Source organism: Tamandua tetradactyla, chromosome 12 (genome assembly GCF_023851605.1).
Source record: "Tamandua tetradactyla isolate mTamTet1 chromosome 12, mTamTet1.pri, whole genome shotgun sequence".
NCBI lineage: Eukaryota > Metazoa > Chordata > Mammalia > Pilosa > Myrmecophagidae > Tamandua > Tamandua tetradactyla.
This window is the reverse complement of record NC_135338.1, coordinates 5851999-5873229: the sequence shown is the minus strand read 5'-3', so window position 1 is coordinate 5873229 and position 21231 is coordinate 5851999. Positions and strand designations below refer to the sequence as shown.

Below are 21231 nucleotides of genomic sequence, written 5' to 3'. Positions count from 1 at the left end.
TGGTCCACAGGCAGGATGTGGGTCAGCGCATGGTTCACAAAGGTTGTGAGTCTAAGACATGGAGTTCAGGGTTCAGAGGCTGGGGTGCAGGGAGGGCGGGGCCTGGATGCATTCTTGCTTTTGGGGAGGTGTTACAGGGCTATGGGTGTGGATATGCATGTGTCCATGGGCAGGGTACAGGTCACGGAGTTTGCGGGGCAGGGGACAGGGAGTGTGTGTGTGTGTGTATGTCGTGGGGTGGGTAGGGCCCTGGCACGTGCACAGGTGCGGGGCTATGGGGTAGGGTTGCACATGAGAGCAAGGTGGGGGTGTGGGCTTGGGCACACACATGAGCACCTGCCTGGTGTGGGAGCGAAGCGCTCATGCATGTGGCAGGGCAAGGGTGCACATGTACACGGTTCAGGCGTGTAGGGCCCTGGTGTGTGTGTGTGCACAGAGCCCGGAGGAGTGGGGCAAGGCGGGAGTGTGTGCCTACGATGTCAGGGGGTGGGGTAAAGGGGTAAAGGGGGCAGCGCACTGATGCTTGAGTGCCGGAGATGGCAGGACGTGGGCGTGGTATGCGCTTGTCTGTGGGGGGCGGGGCGCTTATGTGCACGTGTGCAGAGCTCAGGCTGGGCTTCTTCCGCTGTGTGGGCTGGGGGTGGGGGTGGCTCTGATGTGCCGAGTGCCTGCAGGGGGCAGGGAGGGGGAGGTGGGGGCAAGGGCCTGAGTGCGGGTGTGTGGTTCCAGGAGGGGCTGGCCTGCACGGGGCTGGGGGACAGATTGGGGGTGCACCTTGAGGGGTCTGGGGGTTGGTTCAGGTGTGTGGGGCATGGGGGGTGGAGGGTGGGGTTGGAGCACATGATTGTGGTACATTGGACCAACTCAGCTTGGCTTACTTTCAAGCCTCCATCCCCTGTCTGTGCACTCCTGGGGGCTCAGGCCTCCATTTGGAAAGGGGCACATTAGACTGTTTTCCCTAGCTGCCTTCTTCGGTTCTCTCTTCCTCAGTTCCTTAGCTTTTGCAACCAAGGCCTCCCTATGTGGTGTAGTAGACCCTCCCAGGTCACTTACACCCTGGAATTGCTGTCCTGGTCGTTTTCCTGTCACTTCTCTAGCTTGGTAAACTCAACCTATCCTATTCTGCCATCCTCCAATTATTTTGATTTTTAAGATATTTAAAAAAAATTTATTAAGTTTTTGTTTAATTTCTGCTAACTATGTGTTTTATGCCTTTTGAGCATCATTTCTTATTTCCCATATTAGCTTCCTTGCCTTCCCACTCCACTTCTTCCTCTTTGTCCTTGGCCTCAGCAACAAATATAGAATGTATCCAATATGAGACCACAGCGCTATTCCCATAAAATAAGATTCAGGAACATTCTTTTCTTTTCTACAGGCTTTTTCAAGGCCTTGGATCATCCTCACCAACCAATTTGAAAAGTCGTGGGCATGACAATTCTGTATATTGGCCATGTTCAAGTAACCTTTTCCATCTCAATATTAGCAATAAAAGTTTTTCTTTGGGAAGAACAGAAGACTGTGGGGTTGACTGATCGATACTTTTGACTTGTGTTAAGCGCCAGCTCTGTGCCAGCCTCTGAAATGACTATCAAGCAAAGCATATTTGAGCCCTAATAACCTTGTGAAGTTGTAGGTCCAACAGGGGAGACAGGGAATGAAATATGCAATCTTAACAAAGTGTGAGCAGGAGTTGTAAGAGGGAGTGCTCAGACAGGACACTGTGCTGGGACAGAACCTGTAGTATCCTTTTTTCATGTGGAGAGAATTCTACTAGAGTAAACCTGCTTTTAGAAAATACAGTCTTTGCCCCTCAGTGCTATAAATTTAGTATCGCTATTATTGATGAAATCTTAACACACCCACCTGCCCGCAGATGAAAGTTGGGTTCTCTATCTTAGCTTTCATCAATAAAAAAGAGAATATTTTGATTTCCGTTTACTTACCTCCTTAGTCTAATTTTCAGTTAGTTCCTAAGTTGCTGGGGAAGTGATGTGTCATTTACTGAAACTTCTCTCCCCTCAACTCCCCAACCCTAACCTAGTCTGGAAGGATCCTGGAAGGCTTCCTGGAGAAAGTGACTTTTAATGCCAAGCAAGGAAAACAAGAGAGGTTATTCAGGCAAAGAGGCTAGAGGAAAGAGTGTTCTAGAGGGTGAGAACAGCAAAAATACTGGCCGAAAGATAAGGAGAAAACATAAGAAGAGTCCATGAACTGAAGAAAGTTCACTTTAGTTGGACATCAAGCAGGAGGCTGGAAAGACTGGGGGTCTTTTTTATTATTGAGTACTAAAACATCGTCAGCATTAGTAACCAAGGTAGAATTTGAGAAATGAAACCAGCAGGAATGAAAAAATTTAGTTGATACATCAGAGTTAGATGAATTCATAGGCAGGGTAAGCAGTGCCAAGAGAATTCACCTGGGAAAGTACATCAGCAGTCTTCTCATTTTTCAATATATTCTGAGGTCAGTTTGGTATGAAAAGAGCTACAGAAATCCAAACTGGTTATAAGGTTTTACCAGTGCTCAAATTGTGTTCCCCTACTTGCCATCTGAATTGTTACTCATTTTCTCAGCATGTCATAATTTCTCTTATTATTTGGGCTATTTTAACTTTTATATTACTTAGGCTATTAAACTCCTTTTGATAATAAAATTCCTCCATTATCACCAGATTGAGTGAAAAGTTTCGACACATTTTATCTTTATTTTTAAAACTCACCTTTTACACTAAGGCCATGACTAAGAATAAAGAGATTCTTATAGAAGCTATTCAGTTTCCTGTCTCAAGGAAAGATGAGAAAATTTGGTAGCAGGAACACTTAATTTTAACCTGATTGAAGACAAAACCTGGTTATAAGGAGTTAGAGTTCTAATGTATTGTTTCTTAATTAGAGTGTAAAGGATTGCCCGTGATTAAGCCAAGGAAATCAGACAGCTATAAAAATTGCAAGGATATATCTAGAATAGTCTCAAAGTATATACTTGTTTGGAAGCCAAAAGTTAGAGTTTAATGGAGTAATTAATATTAAAATTGTTCCATTTCCATGAAGTTAAAAATAGTTTTCATTTGACAGACCTATAAAGATCACGGAAAATTCTGTTTAGCTGAAGGACATGATTGGCTGACATAGAAGAAGAAAAAAATTGAGTGGATCTTCTCCTGACACTGTGGCATTTTTTGATAAATCAACTTGATAAGTTCATAGAAAAATGCTTAGAGCAGTATAAAAATATGAAATACGTCACAAAGGGAAGTGGAAATACAGATAAGGGCTTAAATCTGAGCACTGCTAAAATTCCTATGGAACAGATGTGAGCTACAATACTGTCCATATATAGTCAATTTAAAGATGACAAAGAAAAAAATTTCCCAAATCCAGAACTTCATAAGCAAATTATTTTGGCCTTGAGGATAATTTGTGATACAGGCCTGTGTCCATGTAGCTGGCTTTGCTTCCTTGTATCTGTTGTACCTTTGAGTAGATTCTTCTAAGAACCAACACAGGGCTGGCAGTAGCTTTGCATACCTGTGGGCAATATATATGTCTTTGGTTAAGGTGCTGTCTGCTTAGAGCCCTAAGATGTCAAAATGACTTCTTGAGTTTTTCTGATTCACTAAACACATCCAGTAAAGCTTAGAGTAAAACCACAAAACAACTTTATTCCTTCTAGTACTAAATTTATATTTTATCTTTAAAAGATCATTCCAAATGTACTTTTTTACAGCTTCATAAATGTAGATTTTGACATCATATTAGATACTTTATCAGTCGAAGCATTTATTTCTAGGTGCTTCTTGTATTAGATTAAGGGGACTGAATGGAGGGGTAGAGGAGAGAAACATGAAAAAACTTTTTTTTTTTTAATATAAATACTGCCAAACCAACTCTGAAAGGATAATGCTATTGAGAAAATTGTTATGTGTCTCCTTAGCTCTGATGATTTTCATTAATATGAATCCTAAGATGACCCTGAGCGGTGCATACATACTTAGCTTCTGGCTATATTTTAGAATATGATTATTTAACTTAGTCCTCAGGCTGCCTTGTGCAAATTATTCAAAACCAATATAGTGTATGAACTTGTTGGCTCTGTTCATATCTCCCTAACAGCCAGTGTAACATAATTTTAAAAGGGTGGGAGACGAATTTGGTCTCTATAATGTGATTTAGGTAAACTTTCAAGTATAATTTTGAAAATATGCATCACAGATGAGACTTGGTTTGTACAAATGACTGTGCATGAGAATATATCTTGACGTATGGGGAGTCGTGTGAACACTGTTTGTCCTCACAAAACATATGCCACATGCCCTAGGAGAGGTCAATACGTAATACGCACATGGTGTATTTCAGTTCTGAATTGTCCTTGGACATTTTTACCCTCTTCTTGGGTCTCCCTCCAATTCCCCCAAGTCCCGACTTCCTCTGGAGTTGCGAACCGTTTCAGGAAATGGGCTTTAGGAGCTCAGCGACCACCTGAGTCACGATAATCTCACTCACACATGGAGAACCATATATTTTTGGAAAACTTGCTCACTTTTTTTCCCTCTCGTCCAGTTTAAATGAATATACTGGAAACATCATTAGCTGTTTATTTTGCCACCCAATACAATATTTAAGCAGGAAACTAGACCAAGTGACTGAAAGTTCACTTAGGAAAAGGAAAAAAAAAAAAAAATATATATATATATATATATATATATATATATATATATCGCCAGGCTCTAGAGCGTGTTGGCCCAGGGTGGGTGCTCAATAAATATCTGCGGCTTGATTGAAGAACTGCTAAAGCATGAGGCATGGATATTCAGAAAGTATTTGAGCCATGAATTCGTGAGTGCTGCATTCTCTAGCAGTAGAACTGTTATTTCAAATTATTCTCACATTAGTGGTGTCAGGTGTGGACCCATCCATGCTCTCTTTACACCCCACTACCTATTGTCATTCTCTTTCCTCATCTTCCTATTAATTAGGCTATTAATTACTTTGGAAACACCACAGTGGCTGGTCTGAAGCAAGCAGATAAAAATGATAAGGGTGATAATGATTAAGGAATATTTTCTGTCCTTAAATATAGTGTCCCTGCCGTATACTACGTAGCAAAATAAATAAATAGCTGCGACGTGGGAAGAGACTTGCCGTGCTAGATGTCTTTTGACCCAATTAAAGCTTAAAAGTGGCTGCTGAGCTGACAAATGAGACTCTCAAGAGCGTGCTGCACAGCCTGTGTCTGCATGGGAGGGCCGGGCTGGCCAGACCGGTGCTGGGTCATTAGGGGAGGGGGCACGTGTGGAACTTGACACCCCCTTGTACCATAGCCTGAGGGTGCCTTTTCTATCTGTCACTTTGCAGCTCTCTGTCTCAGGGAACAAAGTCTCTCCGTTCAGTACTGCTTAGAAATTCTATTAAGGCTTGCCTGCAGAATATACGAGATTACAGCTGCAAAACTTGGAAATTTGGGAGGCTGGGTAGGTATCAGAAGAGAGTTTGAATATACATTTGGAACAAAGCTGTTTACTTCAGATTGCTTGAAACCTCTGTTATTGATGTAGGCTAATGAAAATAACACAGAGGCTAAATAAATAGGCTATAGGTTTAGCAGCAAGCTGCATATAGCTTGCATCGCCTCTTATTATGGGGAGGAAAGGAAATAATACAAATCACCTAATCATTGGTAGTAAGAAACTAAAAATTATTTCTATGTAGTCAGTCTTTGCTTGTAGGATTTCTCATTTCTTATTTTTATATATTGAATGAAAGCAGATCTGTCAAATGCAGTAGAGAATATTACAAGTACATGGAGATGAGTCATATTGTGGTATTTTTTGCAATGACTAAGTTTGTTGGCAGAAATGCTATAGGTTAAAACCTTCCAGGTTGTTCTGTGTGCATACATGTCCCTTTTGAGTTTGAATCTCTCAGTTGTTTTCCATTTCTCTCTGTCCTGGCTGGTCTGGAGCAGGTAATAATTCACTGACTGGAGCTCTGTTTAAACTGACAAAAATCTTATCTAACTTTCAGATTTCTAGCCACCACTATGAAAAAAGAATACTGCTCTCAGGGTCATCGTGGTTAAATTTTAAGAGCAGTGTGACAATTCATGACTCCTGCATGCAAAATGGTAGTTTGCTGTGGTGGGGATGGATGTTCATAAGTTTAATGAATCACCACAGTACACATATTTATAAAAACATTATTTTTTAATTTTTGCTGCTAGAAGTGTCATCCTCAACCCCTTTGTCTGCCTGTCTGGCCTTTTATCCCTTGAGTGTTGTACTTAACACCATCTATGTGAGTTGAATTCTAGGCACTTGCCTCTCCAAAGCTTTAATTTATTTTTGGTTGAGTTGAGCTGTGGAGAGCGTTAACAGTAGAGAAGGTTGAATTCTGAGAAGTTGTCTGGAGTTACCCTTTTGTGGAGCAACCACTAGGAAAAAAATAGCAAAGCAGATGAAAATATCTTCAGGATGTGCTGTTAATATTAACATAACACTTAATTTTGAACTCCAGGGGTATATCCTAGAGCTGAACAGAAGGATAGATGCCTGCTGGGCATTTGGGAAGCTTGTATTCTGGACAGGGAATGGGTGAAGTGGACTGGTTTTTTGTGGGTAAGTGCTTTACTGAAGTGTGGAATTTGAAGCAGGAAAGTTAGCCTTGTTTGAGTAACATGCTTAGAAGTTCTATGAGCTCTGTACATAGAGTCAGATGCACCATTTAAAGAGGGGGAAAAAAGCAATAAATTGATTGACAGGGTCTATGTAACGGCCAGTCTTAACTTCCTCTCCTCATTATTTGTGTTTTCCATTTCTCTCCAGCATTAATCACAGGTCCCTCCTACCTTTGTATGAATGCATCTTTGTATGTATCTAGAATTATCTTAACCCATTAGAAATAGGAACCCAGAATTTCCAGTACTAGAGCTTTTTCTTGGTAGTTGGAAATTTGTTGACTCATTGAAATCTATACTATAGATTTGTGGATTTTCTGAGAATAAATGCTTAAAATAGGGCATTGAAGGTTATGTAAATAATTCCTGGTTTCATTTTTAGCTCAAATCTTCTAAAAGGGTTTTTTGCTACAAAGTGTTAGTCTTTCATTTCAAAACCCTTATTGTATATTATTTCAAAACTCCTTGCCTTGCTTTATCTAGAGAATCAATCCGTTTCCTTAGATTTATTTGTACTGTGCCAATTGCCAAGGTTTTCTATTTATGTAGATTTTTCTGTACAGCTGCCTGCCTGTTTTCTTCCAGAGTAGAACTGGTGAGGTTTCTTTGTACAGACGCTTATCGAAGGAGTGCTTCGTAATGCGCTTTGTTAAGAGCAAAACCTAGAACTTTAGTTCCCACAGCTGGTCTTCTCCCAGAGATCCTTTCTTCTCAATAAAAATGTATCATTAAAACCTCTGCTCTGTGAACAGAAGAAAAGCTTACAGGGTTTTGCTGGTTTTAGTTTCTTAAAAACTAAACTTTCTGTGGAGAGGAACAATGTGCCCTACAAGGGTATTTCCTCTTTCCACCTGTCAAATCATTCTCCTTTAACTGGTTTTTAACAATCTATCCAAGAGAGAATAATTAAAATGTATCTATTTCTATGTCCCTGGAAGGAGTTAGGCCACCCTAGCTAAGGTAGCAAGACCCAGAAACAACCAGAGTGCTTTCTGGGGGTTGATTAATTGCATGTATTAATGTTAGAGGAAAACTTGGCTATTATTGATTAACAGATGAGCAAATGCTCTTCTGTGGAGCCACCATAAGGAGGGGGAAAAAAAGGAAAAAACGGAAAAAGTTCTTGAGTATTATTAAAACGTAACTTAATTTAGACTTTAAGGGACCTTGGAAATAAAACATTGTCTGTTGGCCCAAATGGAATGCTTATTAATAGAATGTATTTGATTTTGAAGAAAAGGATAAAGATATTTTGTAGGAGCAATCTTTGGTTTCAAACAGAAATTGTTTCTGAAATTGTAACATTTCCCAGTGTAAGTAGTCCTCTAAAGCGGCCCTTGTTTTTCCTTTTCCTCTTCTTCATGTGTTTCTTTCTAATCATTTTCTCCTCTGACTGAGTTCTTGCTGTATTTTCCCTGCTCTGCCTACATTGAATGTTTTCTTTCTTTCCCTTGGAGCTTCAACAACCAGGACTGATTTTTTAAAAAACAGCTTTATTGGTATAATTTACATGCCATAAAATTCACTTATTGTAAGTGTAAAGTTTTAGAAAATGTATGCAGTATAAAACCACCACGACAATCCAATTTCAGAATATTTTCATCACTCCCCAAATTCCTCTTGTGTCCATTTACAGTCAATTCTACTCCTGTCTCTCGTCCCAGGAAATCACTGATCTGCTTCCTTCCCCTATAGATTTGTCTTTTCTTAAAAATCCATGTAAAGAGACACTTTTTGAGATACAGTGATCCTAATCATTTCCTTTTCCAGGATTCCTCTTTTAACATTTGTATTAATTATTAAAATTAAAAATGTCCTATATTAGTTTTACATAATTTCAAGCATAAAGAAACTAATTTGTCAGGATAATTTTTAAATTAGTTTATTTTCCATTCTTTTTTTCCTCCTTCCATGAACTTTGCTTTTATTCCTTTCCTTGCCCAACAATGTATCAAAATGATTTAAAGTAGAGAAGAGAAAAGGCATATTATGTTCTTTTCTAACTAAAGAAATGCTGTAATCCAGGAGTAAATTGATGAGTTAAAGATGCACACATAGAAGTTAAAACTAAAACAATCATTTCCAGAAGAAAACATAGTTTTTTTTTTTGTCCTGAAGCTTGTAAATATATTAAAAAACACTAACTATACAAGAAAAAAAGACTGATAAATTAGACTTCATTCAAAAATAAAAAAGCCAAAACAAAACACCTGGTGATCAAATACATTTTAACAAAATGTAAAAGGCAAGCCACAGGCAAGGAGAAATATTTGCAATATATGTGTCTGACAAAAGCCAGGTTTCCAGGACATATAATGAATTCCTTTAAATTAGTAATAACAAGACAGGCAATTCTATGAAAATGTCTAAAAAATTCAAATAGGCTCTTGACATAAGAACATGCACAAATGGCCAATTAGCCTGTGATAGTCAATCAAGAAAATGCAAATTAAAATCACATTGAGATACCAGTTCACATAAGCGAGGATAGCCAGAATTAAAAAGACATAGCACCAAATGCTGGTGAGAATATGGAGCAACTGAAACTCTCATATGATGCCCCTGGGAATATAGAATGGGACAGTGTTTCTAGTTTTCTAACATCAAACGTTGCTACAACCACTTCAAGAATCTGGCATTTCTCATAAATTAAACATATACTTACCATATAGCCTTATACAATTCCACTCCTCCAGGCATTTGCCCTAAAGGAAAAAATCAAAAACATGTTTATACTCAATATTTTGTACACAAATGTTCATAACAGCGTTGGACGTAATAGCCAAGAACTGAAAAAAAAAAATAAAATAAAGGCAGTTTTAGTTTGTTAATTTTGTCGGAAATGCAATATATCAGAAATGGGTTGACTTTAATAAAGGGAATGTATTAAGCTACAAGTTTACAGTTCTAAGGTCATAAAAATGTCCAAACTAAGGCATCCAGGTAAAGATATTTTGAATCTAGAAAGGCCAGTGGGTGCGGGACACCTCTCTCAACTGAGAAGGCAAGTGGCTGGCATCCCCTGGTCCTTTGGCTTCGGGTTTCAAACAGCTTCCCTGGGGGCATTTTCTTTCTTCATCTCTATGTGTCTCTGTCTGTGTCAGCTCTGAGCCTTTTCCTAAAATGGTTCCCTCTTAAAGAACCCCAGTAAGCAGATTAAGACCCAGCTGGAATGGGTGGAGACACATCTCCACTGGAATCCACCTAATCAAAAGGTCCCACCCACCGTATTAAATCCCGACTGAAGAGCACGGCTTTTATGGGGTACACAACAGTTTCAAGCCGGCACAAAGGCCCACTGTCCACCATCAAGGGAATGCATAAACAAATTGTGATATGTTTATGAAATGCTATACTAGTCACCACATAAAAAATTTGTGCAACCACCTGGATGAGTGACAAAGATTTTACCTTGAGTGAAGCCAGATTCAAATAGGACAAACTGTATGGTTCCATTTGACAAAAACTAAGTTATAGTGATAGAAATCACACAGTGTCTGCCTGGATTGAGGAAGCTTTCTGGAGGTAATAGAACTATGTTATCTCTTGATTAGGGTGTTGCCCAAGTGCATAACTTTGCTAAACTGAAAAGTTGTATACTTAAGATCATATTTCACCATAGGTACGTATTTTCTCAGAAAATAAGGGAGGGGGTTAATCTTTGAAATGTAGAGCTCATCACTATATCCTGCAATGTTCTGTCTCTTCTTGTCTCCCTTCTTCCTTCTAGCTTCCCCACCTCACAACTTCTCTTTATTTTTTCATTCCTGCTATGTCAGTTACAATTTGAAGGACTGGCAATTAATTCAAAGTTGAGTCGAACAAATTTAGTCCCTAAATTGGGAACACGGCTGGAGTGGGAACACGGCTGGAGTGGCAGACAGGTCAATAACACAGCTCTAGCAGCATGATAGATGCTGGAAACGGAATAGAACACACAGGCGCTGCCGATCCTGGGATCGCCAGGAGAGGCTACCTGGAGAGAATGGTCAGTGCTTGTAAAAGCTTGGATGAATAGGATTTATCCATAGACATGGTAGGGAACAGCACCTGCAAAGTTTTAGAAATGGACAGCTTGTGAACAGAAGCGCTAAAAGGTAGCTGCTGTTGGAGGAGGAGAAGAGGTTGCAGTAGGTTAGGTAGACCTGCCTTTGCCTGCTAGAGAATTTGGATTTTGTTTGAAAATAAAGGAACTGTTAAAGCTTTCCATCCTTTTGTCTTCCTAACTAGGTTAAAAATTCTACATCAGGGTCTGTTATTCATCTTTTATGTGTGGCCTTGGTCCTGGAATGGGTAGGGCATCAAGTGAGTATTGACTGATCTCTAAGGATGTAATAGTCTCTGATTCGGCCATATTATTAAAATGGAATGAGTCAGAGCACAGAAACTTTTGGAATGGAAAGGTGGGGTATCTTATTACCTTCTAAGCATTGTGCCTCTGCACTCCCAATTATTATCTTTAATTTAATCTCTTGTCACTGTCCTTGTTCAGAATCTGCCAGTGACCTCCAAGTTACTCTTCTGTTAAAGATCAAAGTTTATATTGACCTTCAAGGCTGTTGTGCAGCGACTGCTGTGCTTTTTTCTATTTAATTCCTGTTCATCTCTCAATTCTGAGTTCAGATTTCACTGCCCCACCTTCTGCCAAAACAAGGGTACTTCAAAACTCAACTCAGTGTGTGGTCATCATTCCTTAGGGTGATTATTTGATTTCCTGTCTGCCCACATGAGAAGATGAGCTCTGTGACGCTTCTTTTTGTTCCCTGCACTGCACCCGGCACAATGCCTGCTGTCAAAAAAAAAAAAATTGTATTTTTCATTCCATGAATGAATCCTTGAGATAATTCTATCAGGAATATATAATCATTCTCATTTTTCAGGTGAAGAAATTGAAGCTCAGAGCTTAGATTACCTGTCCAAGGTCATACAATCCATAAGAGCCTGATAGAGCCGGAACTCAGGGATGTCTGACAACAAAGCCCTGTTTTTGTTAGCAGGCACTCAGAAGGCTGTGCGTGAGGTGGATGGGTATGTGTGTTTTCATGTGTGCACCAGTGTCACGATTCTACCTACCTGTCCATTGAGCAACACAATGGAATGGCCTCATGGTTAAGAATCTGGGCTCTATAACCAGGCAGTCTGGACTCAAATCTCTCCTCCACCACTTAGTAGCTTTGTTACCTTGAGCAAGTTATCTATTACTCAGTTTCCCAGGAAATGGGACAATCATATTAACCATCTTGTAGGATTGCAATAATATTAACCACTTTGTAGATATTGTGAGATGCAATAAATTAATCCATGGAAAGCACTACTACTAAGCACACAGAAAGTGTTCAATAATTATTAGTTGTTATTATCAGTATTCATTTTTCCTTCCCATTGTTTTATCATAACCCAAAATTATGTCCAAAGACCCTATAATTCTTTTTATTTTTTTTAATTTTGTGGAAATAATTTTTTTGCGTTTAACCATCTGTCCCAAAGTCATGGCTCCAGTGCATTCTCTTAATTCAAAAGTGTTAATTATTGTGTCTTAGCAGAAGCCGAAGTTACTTACTCTCACAGCCAAATGCTGTAATATTAATACCCTTTCCTGTGAATTTCTAGGTTTTGGAATTCACACATTTCTTCACATCTCTTCTTAGTAAGCAAAAACATAGTGCTATAGTAAAGGAAGCAATATTAATAGCACTGTTCTTTCTCTCACGAAGCACAAGACTTTCCCCCAAATTAAGTACCATATTATCAATCTATTTGAATAATTGACCTGATTCTCCTTCCCACTAAGAAAAACTCCTAATTGTTAGGAAGTGATTTATGCCACTCTTATTTTCTCCTTTCATCAGTAAGTGAAAGCAGGTGTGAGTTACAGGAAATTTAAAAAAGAAAGAAGAAATTATTGCCCATCTATAATAGTTTCATGCCAGAATTTTAACATTTTAAATATGTTCGCTCATAATGGAATTTTTGGTAAATATCTCTATTTCCTTCCTTGGTTGTTCATTGTTGAAATTCTTAATAGCTAATTTCTTTTATGGTTAGGGTACAATAGTTGGGGTCCGAAAGGCAGGGGAGGAGAAGTGCTATGTTTTAGAAACCTAACAGGACACCTTGCCCTTAAAAGAAAATAGCAACTGGTTTGTGTCTAAAGGACAAATGGAATAACAAGAGTACAGTTGCGCTTTCTTAGGCACGGATCACTACAGGTTTTCTTTGATGTCTCTGAGCCTGACGTGTATCCCGTGAGAGAGATGATATACCCATCCTGAAGACGGAAGGAATGGTCTTAAAGGGACCAAGAACTTCCCCGGGGAAGAAGGTCGCACATATTAGGCAACAGCGAGACCCTGGAGCTGTCAGTGTGAATAAGGCAGGCATGAAAGGGATAAAGAGAAGGAAGCATACCTGGCAAAGTTGAAATGATGGAAACCCTCAAAGGGCAGACCAAGGAACACATAATTAATTTTGTAGGCAGCATGAAACTAGGAGCTCAAAACAGCATCATTCTTGGCACTCTGTTTTTAAGGCACTCATTCTAAAGTGTGATCCTGGACTAAGTAGCTTCAAAAAATGCAGATTACCCACCACCACCACCACACCCCTCCCTCCCACCCCAGACTTTGAGGTGGGCTCAGATCTGTGTTTTGAGGAGCTCTTCAGTGGGAGAATTCTGGTTGTGCTGAGTGAGAAGAATTGGAAATGCAGGGAGGAGTAGTAAGGAGGCTATATCCAGAAACCCATGGAAAAAGTTATTAGGGCATAAGTTTGGGTGGTTTCAATGGGAAGAAAAGATGGACTGATAAGATTTTCAAGGAAGAAATCATAGAACTTTACGTCTGAAGGGAGGTAGCAGTATAATGTGACAATATCAATATTTAGGGCCTAGATACATACTAGATAAATATACAATATCCTAGATATATACACAAGGCTGTCAGAGGAGGAACTTTTTTCACCCCTCAGGGGGTAAACCTTATTGTGCCTTAATTTATAGCATTTGGCAGGGAGGGGGGCTGGGGAGACTATGTCTTTACCTACACTTACCATTCTACTGCCCTGAGCTAGATAACTTCCCCTACAGGAATAAAATGTACCAGAGGCTTAATATGAGAACTAATATTGATGATGGATTGCGATCTTATTAAATGTCAAGAACTTTTCTCCAAAAATTTTACATTCATTATCTCATTATTTTAATTCGTTAGTTAAATTGCCAGCCTTTAGTGTCTCTGCTCTGCAATCTAAGTTGCACAGAACAAGAAAATAAAAGTTTCCAGACACTGTGGACCCTGGAGTCTGGCAGCTCTGGGCTTGAAAACCAGCCCCATCACTTCCCAGGTGTATGGCATTGAGCAAGTTACCTTCTCTTAAGCCTAATTTTCTGCCAGTGGTAGAATGGGGCTAGTAAAGATGAGTGGATGTCTTAGGGTTGTTGTGAGGACTGAATGAGAACAATGCCTGGACAATGCTTGGTACACAAAGTGCTTAATAAATATTAGTTCACTTAGGACCTGACAAAGCTATCATTCCAACAAATCCTCATTAATATGATAAGCCCTTCTGAACTCCTGTGTTCAGATAAGCCCTTCTGAACTGCTTAGTGGACCCTGTACAGCAGCGCACGGTAGCTCAGTAGCTCATTATATCTCTGTCCATGCTTGGTGCAGTTTCCCCAACCTTCGGTAAATGCAGGGCTGTGCTTCCTTCCTCTTGGTATGCCCGATGCCTCGCCCCATGCCAGGAATGTGCTTTCTTGATGGTAACATTCCTCCTGACTAAGCTTCTGTATCTTTTCCAAGTTCATTTTCCCCCCTCTCCCTAATGATGCTGGTAAATTACCCTATAGTAATAAAATTTAATATGCAAAATACTGATTATTTTCTTTCTTCCAGGATGAACTTGACCTCACAGACAAACACAGGGAAGCCATGTTTGCACTTCCAGCAGAGAAAAAATGGCAAATATACTACAGCAAGAAAAAGGTAAGATATTCGTTGTGTTTATGACAAACTGGAAGATTATCTTTTTTGAGTCCTTTGCGCTCCCATTTTACCACCAGACATGGGCAGCTCTTTTAACCTTAAAACCAGATTGAGTATGTCGTAATGTGGTTTTGGTGCTGTGTGTGCCAAGTGCTAATTCCTTGGATGTTGTTTTTATTAATGCTTCATTGGACCTTCCTGCATCCTCTTTGTTGTCACTTAGAACCTGTAACTGTGTTTGTCATCATGTGGAACCAGACCTATAGTAACAGTAGCTAGCACAAGACAGAAGTTATCCCCCCTCCTCTTTAATTAGAAGTTTATATATAGGCACTTTAGGACTAGTTCTGCAGTTTTATAGTCCTCTGTGACCTGACTTCTTCCAACTTCCTGCTTCCCCATCTCTAAGATACAGTCCTTGTCCTCGTGATCCAAAATAGAGCTCCAGCTATCTCACATTCCAAACTAGGGAGGGAGGAGAGGGGAAAGCTGGCCCTAACTCTCCCCCTCCTGCTTTTAGGGGCATGTTCCAGGAGTTAGATGTGGGGCTTTCCTTGGCCAAAGCTCAGTCACCTTACTGCATGAAACATAGTCTTTATTCTGCAAAGCCAATGCCCAGTTTGAAACTGGGGTTGTTATACTTTAGGAAAAGGGGAAGATGGAGACTGGGGACAGAGAAAACATGAGTGACTCTTATTCCCCAGCATCCATGGCTCTAGGTGTCACTCCATGTTCAGTGGCTCCTGAAATAAGCTTCACTTTGCCATCTTTTAAGCCCTGGGGCAAATTCTTAGACTATTCCAACACCCATGTTTTGAAACCAGCCCTGTTCATGGCCACCTTTTATGATTTCCCCACTGTTCCAATAGAGATATAAATCAAGATAAGGTAAATGAGAATGGCCAGGCTGGTACCTAAAAGAAATGTGACCTCTCTCCAACAGTCAGTTGACACCCTAATTACTCACTTTTGATCTGGGGAAACAGGAACAAATGATACAAATCCAGTATCTTTTCAAGACACTCTCACTTCTTACCAGCATCAGCCAGGGGACCTTTTTAACAGGTGAATAGTATGCAGTTTGGTGCCTCCATTTGCCTGGAGAAAACAAAAAGCACTGCCCTCTCCCAGCACCTGTGCCCCTGCTTTTGCCTTGTATACTTGGTATACCACTCTTCCAGGAGCACATTTTCATTGTCCAGCGAAGAATCTCTTTAGCAGTGAGTCTGCACATGCCTCTCTCCCACCATCATTGCATTTCCAGCATCTAATACTTCAAAGTAAATGTGTGATGATTGAACCACTAAATTGTCACCAGTGTTCTACTGAATTCTGTCCAATATTTTAAGCACATACAGTTTTTCACCTGAGCAGATATAATTGATAAAACTGTACTGAGTTTGGTTTCAGTGACCTTTGCTGAGGATGCCCAGCTGTAGCCTCTTAGAATGGTCTCTGAGCTTCTGTTAGATCAGAGCAAATTGACGTCTTAAGGGTTCCAAATCTAGCAATAACCAGTAAGATGTCTTTGTGAATAAATGTGTTCTCCTCGCCTCTTCTGCTCTTTCTCATTGTACCAATTGGGAAACCTCTCTTTCATTACACTGATTGGCATGGCTCAGGAAATATATATAACACACCAGGAAAGAATCTTAAAATGAAAACAAAATGTACTCGGTTCTGAAACTGATGTATTTATTATATGGTCTTTGGAAACACGGGAACTCTTTTAAGCTGCCATCTTAAACACCCAGCCACTACAACTGAGAAAAATCCTTAAGTGGCTGTGTACATGGAGAACATTATTTATTTTAGCTCATCCTAGTATGACTTTTTCTCCAAAATCAGGAAACAATAAGCAGTGGCAATTGAGAAAATTCAGTGGAGGAAAGGAAAAGGCAGGAAAATGGAAGCCGCTTACCAAGGGGAAAGTTTTCTTCTTTCCCAGATTTTATTACACCCTTGATAGCAATTGAAAGTTAATCATGGAAATGCTGCCCCTTAGATTAGAAAAGGCAAACCCTGGAGGATAGTAATGGCCTCCGGCTCACAGCTGCTGCTCATTTTTCAGTTTCCAGGCCTATCAGATTCTGTTGCAAACCTTGTCTCCTGTGTGCATGGTGGGGTTGGCTTTTTATAGGATGGATATGCATGTGGCCACTGGACTCAGAATCCCGTCTCTTGACGAGTGGGGCCCTCCTTCTAGTACCTGGCCAGAGTGCACAGATCTTTTGGAATGCACCTCTACTGCTAGCTTCGCTCTAGCAGCTTGAATTCTTTGTGTGACTTAGAAGTGGCATGAGCTGAGTGGGAAAGCCGTTTGGACTCTGGGGAATCCCGTGGGCTTGCAGATTTGCCTCACTTTTAAATGAATACTAGCATTGCTTAACTAAGGGTTTTCTTGATTAAGCCCCCTCAGACTGTTAAAATCATACCATGCTTTTGGTCTGAAACTGAACTTGTGGGGCACTGTAACAAGTTGGGAGACATGCAGTGATAATGAGAACGCAAAAACCTACACAGGGAAAGGGTGTGCTTATTTATCTCTCTTCAGAGAACATGGTTTCCTAAGGAGCAGGTTCTCCTTCTCAGAATAGAGCAGACGGCGGCCCTTAAGACTAAGAGCAGATTCTTTATCTTGGAACATCTCCCAGTTGCCTTTCAGATCAGGTCTGTCACCAACCAGCCAAACCACATCCATTTCACAGATCGAGGGACAGTGACAAACTCATGGCTCCTTCAAGTTTCCCATCTTTCGAGGTTAGAACTCAGAGCATTGCACACACTCTCACACATAGTGGAGCCGTTGTGTAAGGGTCCACAAAAGCCAACAGAAACAGCACAAGTTGTTGAAAAGCAGGCTTTCTGTGTAAAAGTGAACAGAAGTCATGGAGGCAAATGGAGCTGGGAACTGAAGATGAGCCAGACTTTTCTCAGCCAAGTGGCTCTTTTCCATCTGATACTGACCTGAGCCCCAGCTGCAGCTATCTGCATTTCAAGCTCTGGGTCCATGAAACTTCTTTATCAAAGTCTCTAGTTGAAAACCCATTTCCAGAGCCAAAATGAAGGGAGCAGAAATATTTCTGGGACTAAAATGATTGGAGAGAAATTAATTGGAATGTTGCCTAATTGGGTGATCTGGGGCAGAGCAAGAGATGTTGTGGCCTTGTTCAGTCCAAACAAAGCTGTAGAAGTTCCTGGACTGGTCAGCCATGGCTTTTCATATGCAGCCATCCACTGTCAAACTTTTTAACTTTCATGAAAGGTCCAAAAAAGGTCCTGTTAGTGGGGGTAGGGGGTGTTTTCAAATAGGAAATGTTTGTGGTTCTTATCTTTAAAGGTAATTCCCTTTTTGGTTCCAATCACAACATGCTCTTTTGTTTAAGTGAGGTTTTTCCCAGTCTCCAGCCAGAAACTGCATCTGTTAACAATCTTTTGAATTTTATTCTGAAACTTTTTAAACAATGAACCATCTGACCACAAAAGGCATCTGGCCATGCTGTATTTGCTTATTGTTAACACGATTTTTAAACCCTGGGAAAAGAAAGGAGTACAGCTTCAGAGTGGAGAAAATAAGGTGATATATACGTTTTGATTACTCTTAGCAGTGGGGGAGGAAATCTTGTTTCGTTGCTATTCTTCACAGGAGCAATTGTACTAGTTGTATCACATAACCAGTCCCTGTAAGTATCCAGAAAATACTTGTGCCCCTTCTTGAGCTTCAGAGTGTACAAAGGAAGTGAATGGATTACAGGCAGTGTTTGCTGTAGTGATATCAGATGCTTGAGGCAAAAAAATCAGGATTTGACGACTGCACCTAATTTTTCCTCCATTTCTTCCATTTCTGATCTCTACAACCAAGGCTTAATAAATGCTTTTGAGGTCTACTTTGGAGAAAGTGAATTTTTATTCTGCTACTGACTGTGTGTTTCATTCTGGTTTAATTAAATCAGTCAGGACTCTTTCCTAATCTGGCTGCAGGTCAGCTATGGTGATTTATGCCATGAGCTGATCTGGTGCTAGACACATTTTGAAGACATCTAGGGAAAGTGACTGAAAATTCAGCTAGTACTTTTTCATTCACTCCTTTTATCTGGTTTATATCCTAATTGGATCACTTCCTCCTTCCTCTCCATATATTTAGCTAAACAGTTGCATATACTAAAACAAAAAGGAAGTATCATTTTTCTATACAACTGTCAAACCAGCTGGAAAACAAGGTTAGATGAGATGCTAATCCTCTAGTTTTCCCAATATCCTAATGAAAATGTGCTATGGATACTCTGGTGTGAAAAACAATGGCTGGGCATTCCACCTGGGAGGTTTGAAAGGGAAGAGAAGTTAGATATGCTCTTTTTTTTTTTTTAACTACAGTTGATTAAATACACAGTAGAGTGAGGTCTGAATTTTTTCAGGCAGCCTCTTTGCTACTGATGTTTTGATTTGGGGTAGGGAACCAGTAAAAGGGAGAAAACTAGGCTTGAAGCTGTATTTCTAGACTTCATTAGAAGTCCTGATTTGGCCTCCCGCCACTGAGATTTCACTGTGATGATAGGATCATATTGGCATTTGTGCTCCTACATGGTAAAGGGCTGAGAAGAAAGTGGAAGAAGCAGTAATGATTAGAAATAAGATTTGGTCTTGTTCCCTCCCCACCCCTCCTCTCTAAATGATGGAAGCACAGTAGCTGGAGGGCATGATGGAAACTAGAGGGCAAAGAGCATTTTCAGGCTCTGAAATCCTCTCTTCTAACCATGTATTCCTTAGATTTGAAGGGTGAAGGTTAGAATATAATCACAGATTGAAACTGTAAGAAACAATAAGTTTTGAGTATCTGGGCAGAACTCAATGAAGCAATACAAGTGATTCACCAGCCATGTATTAAGTGCCTACTCTGGGATGGACTTTTGGCTAGATTCTGAGGAGAGTTAAATGGGTAAGTAAACTTTCTGGTAGGAGAAGGAGATAAAATCAAATAATTGTCGATTCTTGTCATAAGTTCCATAATAACGGTGAGCAGAAAGGCTCTAGGGCATGGAAGAAGGAGCACAAAGCTCTGGGGTGTTTAGGTAACCAAGACAACTGATCCTGCACCACCCTGGCCCATTTGGAGCACATTACTCTGGTGAGAGCAGATGTTGGCACACTATCAGTCTATCATTTAGAGATTGGTGCCTTTTTTAACATTGGAGCTGTGTTCACGTACACTTTCCCTCTTGATTTGTGTTATGTTCTTTACTCCTTTTGCTATTCCTTAAAAGATCAAGTTTAGACTGTTGACCTAGCCTGATCGTGTTAGGAAATCTATAAAGATGCTTAATATTTTGTAAAAATGAATTCAGCAGGGAAAGACTAAAAGAACAGAGGTGGTTTCAGGCTGGAAAAGAGAAAGTCAGGTCGAAGCCCAGTGCAGGTTTATATTCAATGGGTATGCCCCACTGAGGCTGTGTTGTCTATCAAAATACTGCTAACCCTTGGTTAAAAGCAGTTGTTCAAGCCTCCCCGAAATAGCTGCCCTGCCAACCTGGTCCTTCACCCGCCAATCTTCCCCTATGATTCAGAGGCTAAAGGGTTAACTCTGGCCGAGCACCCTGTCCTAGGGGACCCTGTTCCCACACTGATTCCTTGGTTTACTATTTGCTAAACATTTTGATAATTGGCTCAAGTATGAGGAATTTATTGCCCTAATTAATAATGGTGGCCAAAACGGTTTGGCAATATGCATCCAGTATCTTAAACATTCCTCTTTTAGGAGTTGATTACAAGGAAATGGTAAAAAATTCAGACAGAGAATTACATATGAGCATGTTCTTTAAATGTTGTCTCTAAAAGTTAATCGTGGTTGTATGATAGTACACATCCATGAAGAATACCTTGCAGCCATTGGAAAGCTCCTATTTTCAAAACAATTTTAATGACATGGGAAATTGCTCATGTTAAGGTTTAAAAAAAGATATAAAACTGTAAACAGTATTGTCAAACTTTGCAAAGGTATGCATGTAGAGGTTAACAGACAGGCAGAAACAGTAGTTAGGTGTGATTGTGGGTGATTTACTTTTATTTTTTTTTTATACCAATATTTTCCAAATTTTCTATAGTGCATTTTTCTCCCTCCTGCCTTAAAATACATTTTTTTCCTGGTTGTGAAAATAAACTATATTCTTTGAAAAATATCCATGCAACATACTTTGTATCAGTCAGGTTTTAATCAGAAACGCAGGACCACTAGGAGAAACACACGCGCACACACACGCACATTCACATATGAATACACACGCACATATGAATACACATGCACATATGAATACACACGCACACACACATGAATACACACGCGCACGTGCACACGCACATATGAATACACACGCAAACACACTTGTGCACACACGCACACAGCGATTTGTTACGGGGATTAAGTTCAGCCTAGCCAACTCAAACATTACAAAGTCATCACATATTTTTATTAAAGTTAGAAGTAAAGAAACAAATACCTAAATTCAACCGAAACATATACTGTCAAAGCAGCCTGGCATTGTTTTCTTTGTCCAGTACAGGGATGCCCCTTTCTCTC

At 40.1% G+C, this 21231-nt stretch overlaps 1 protein-coding gene across 5 annotated transcripts in view; it reads left to right on the top strand.

The window, feature by feature from the left end:
• The window catches only part of DAAM1 (dishevelled associated activator of morphogenesis 1), a 187775-nt gene that overhangs the window by 88225 nt on the left and 78319 nt on the right, over positions 1 to 21231 (top strand). For all 5 annotated transcript variants that reach the window (XM_077122487.1, XM_077122488.1, XM_077122489.1 and 2 more), the window contains one exon: positions 14571 to 14660. In XM_077122487.1, the coding sequence (XP_076978602.1) occupies positions 14571 to 14660 (90 nt within the window). The remainder of the gene's footprint in view (positions 1 to 14570; positions 14661 to 21231) is intronic.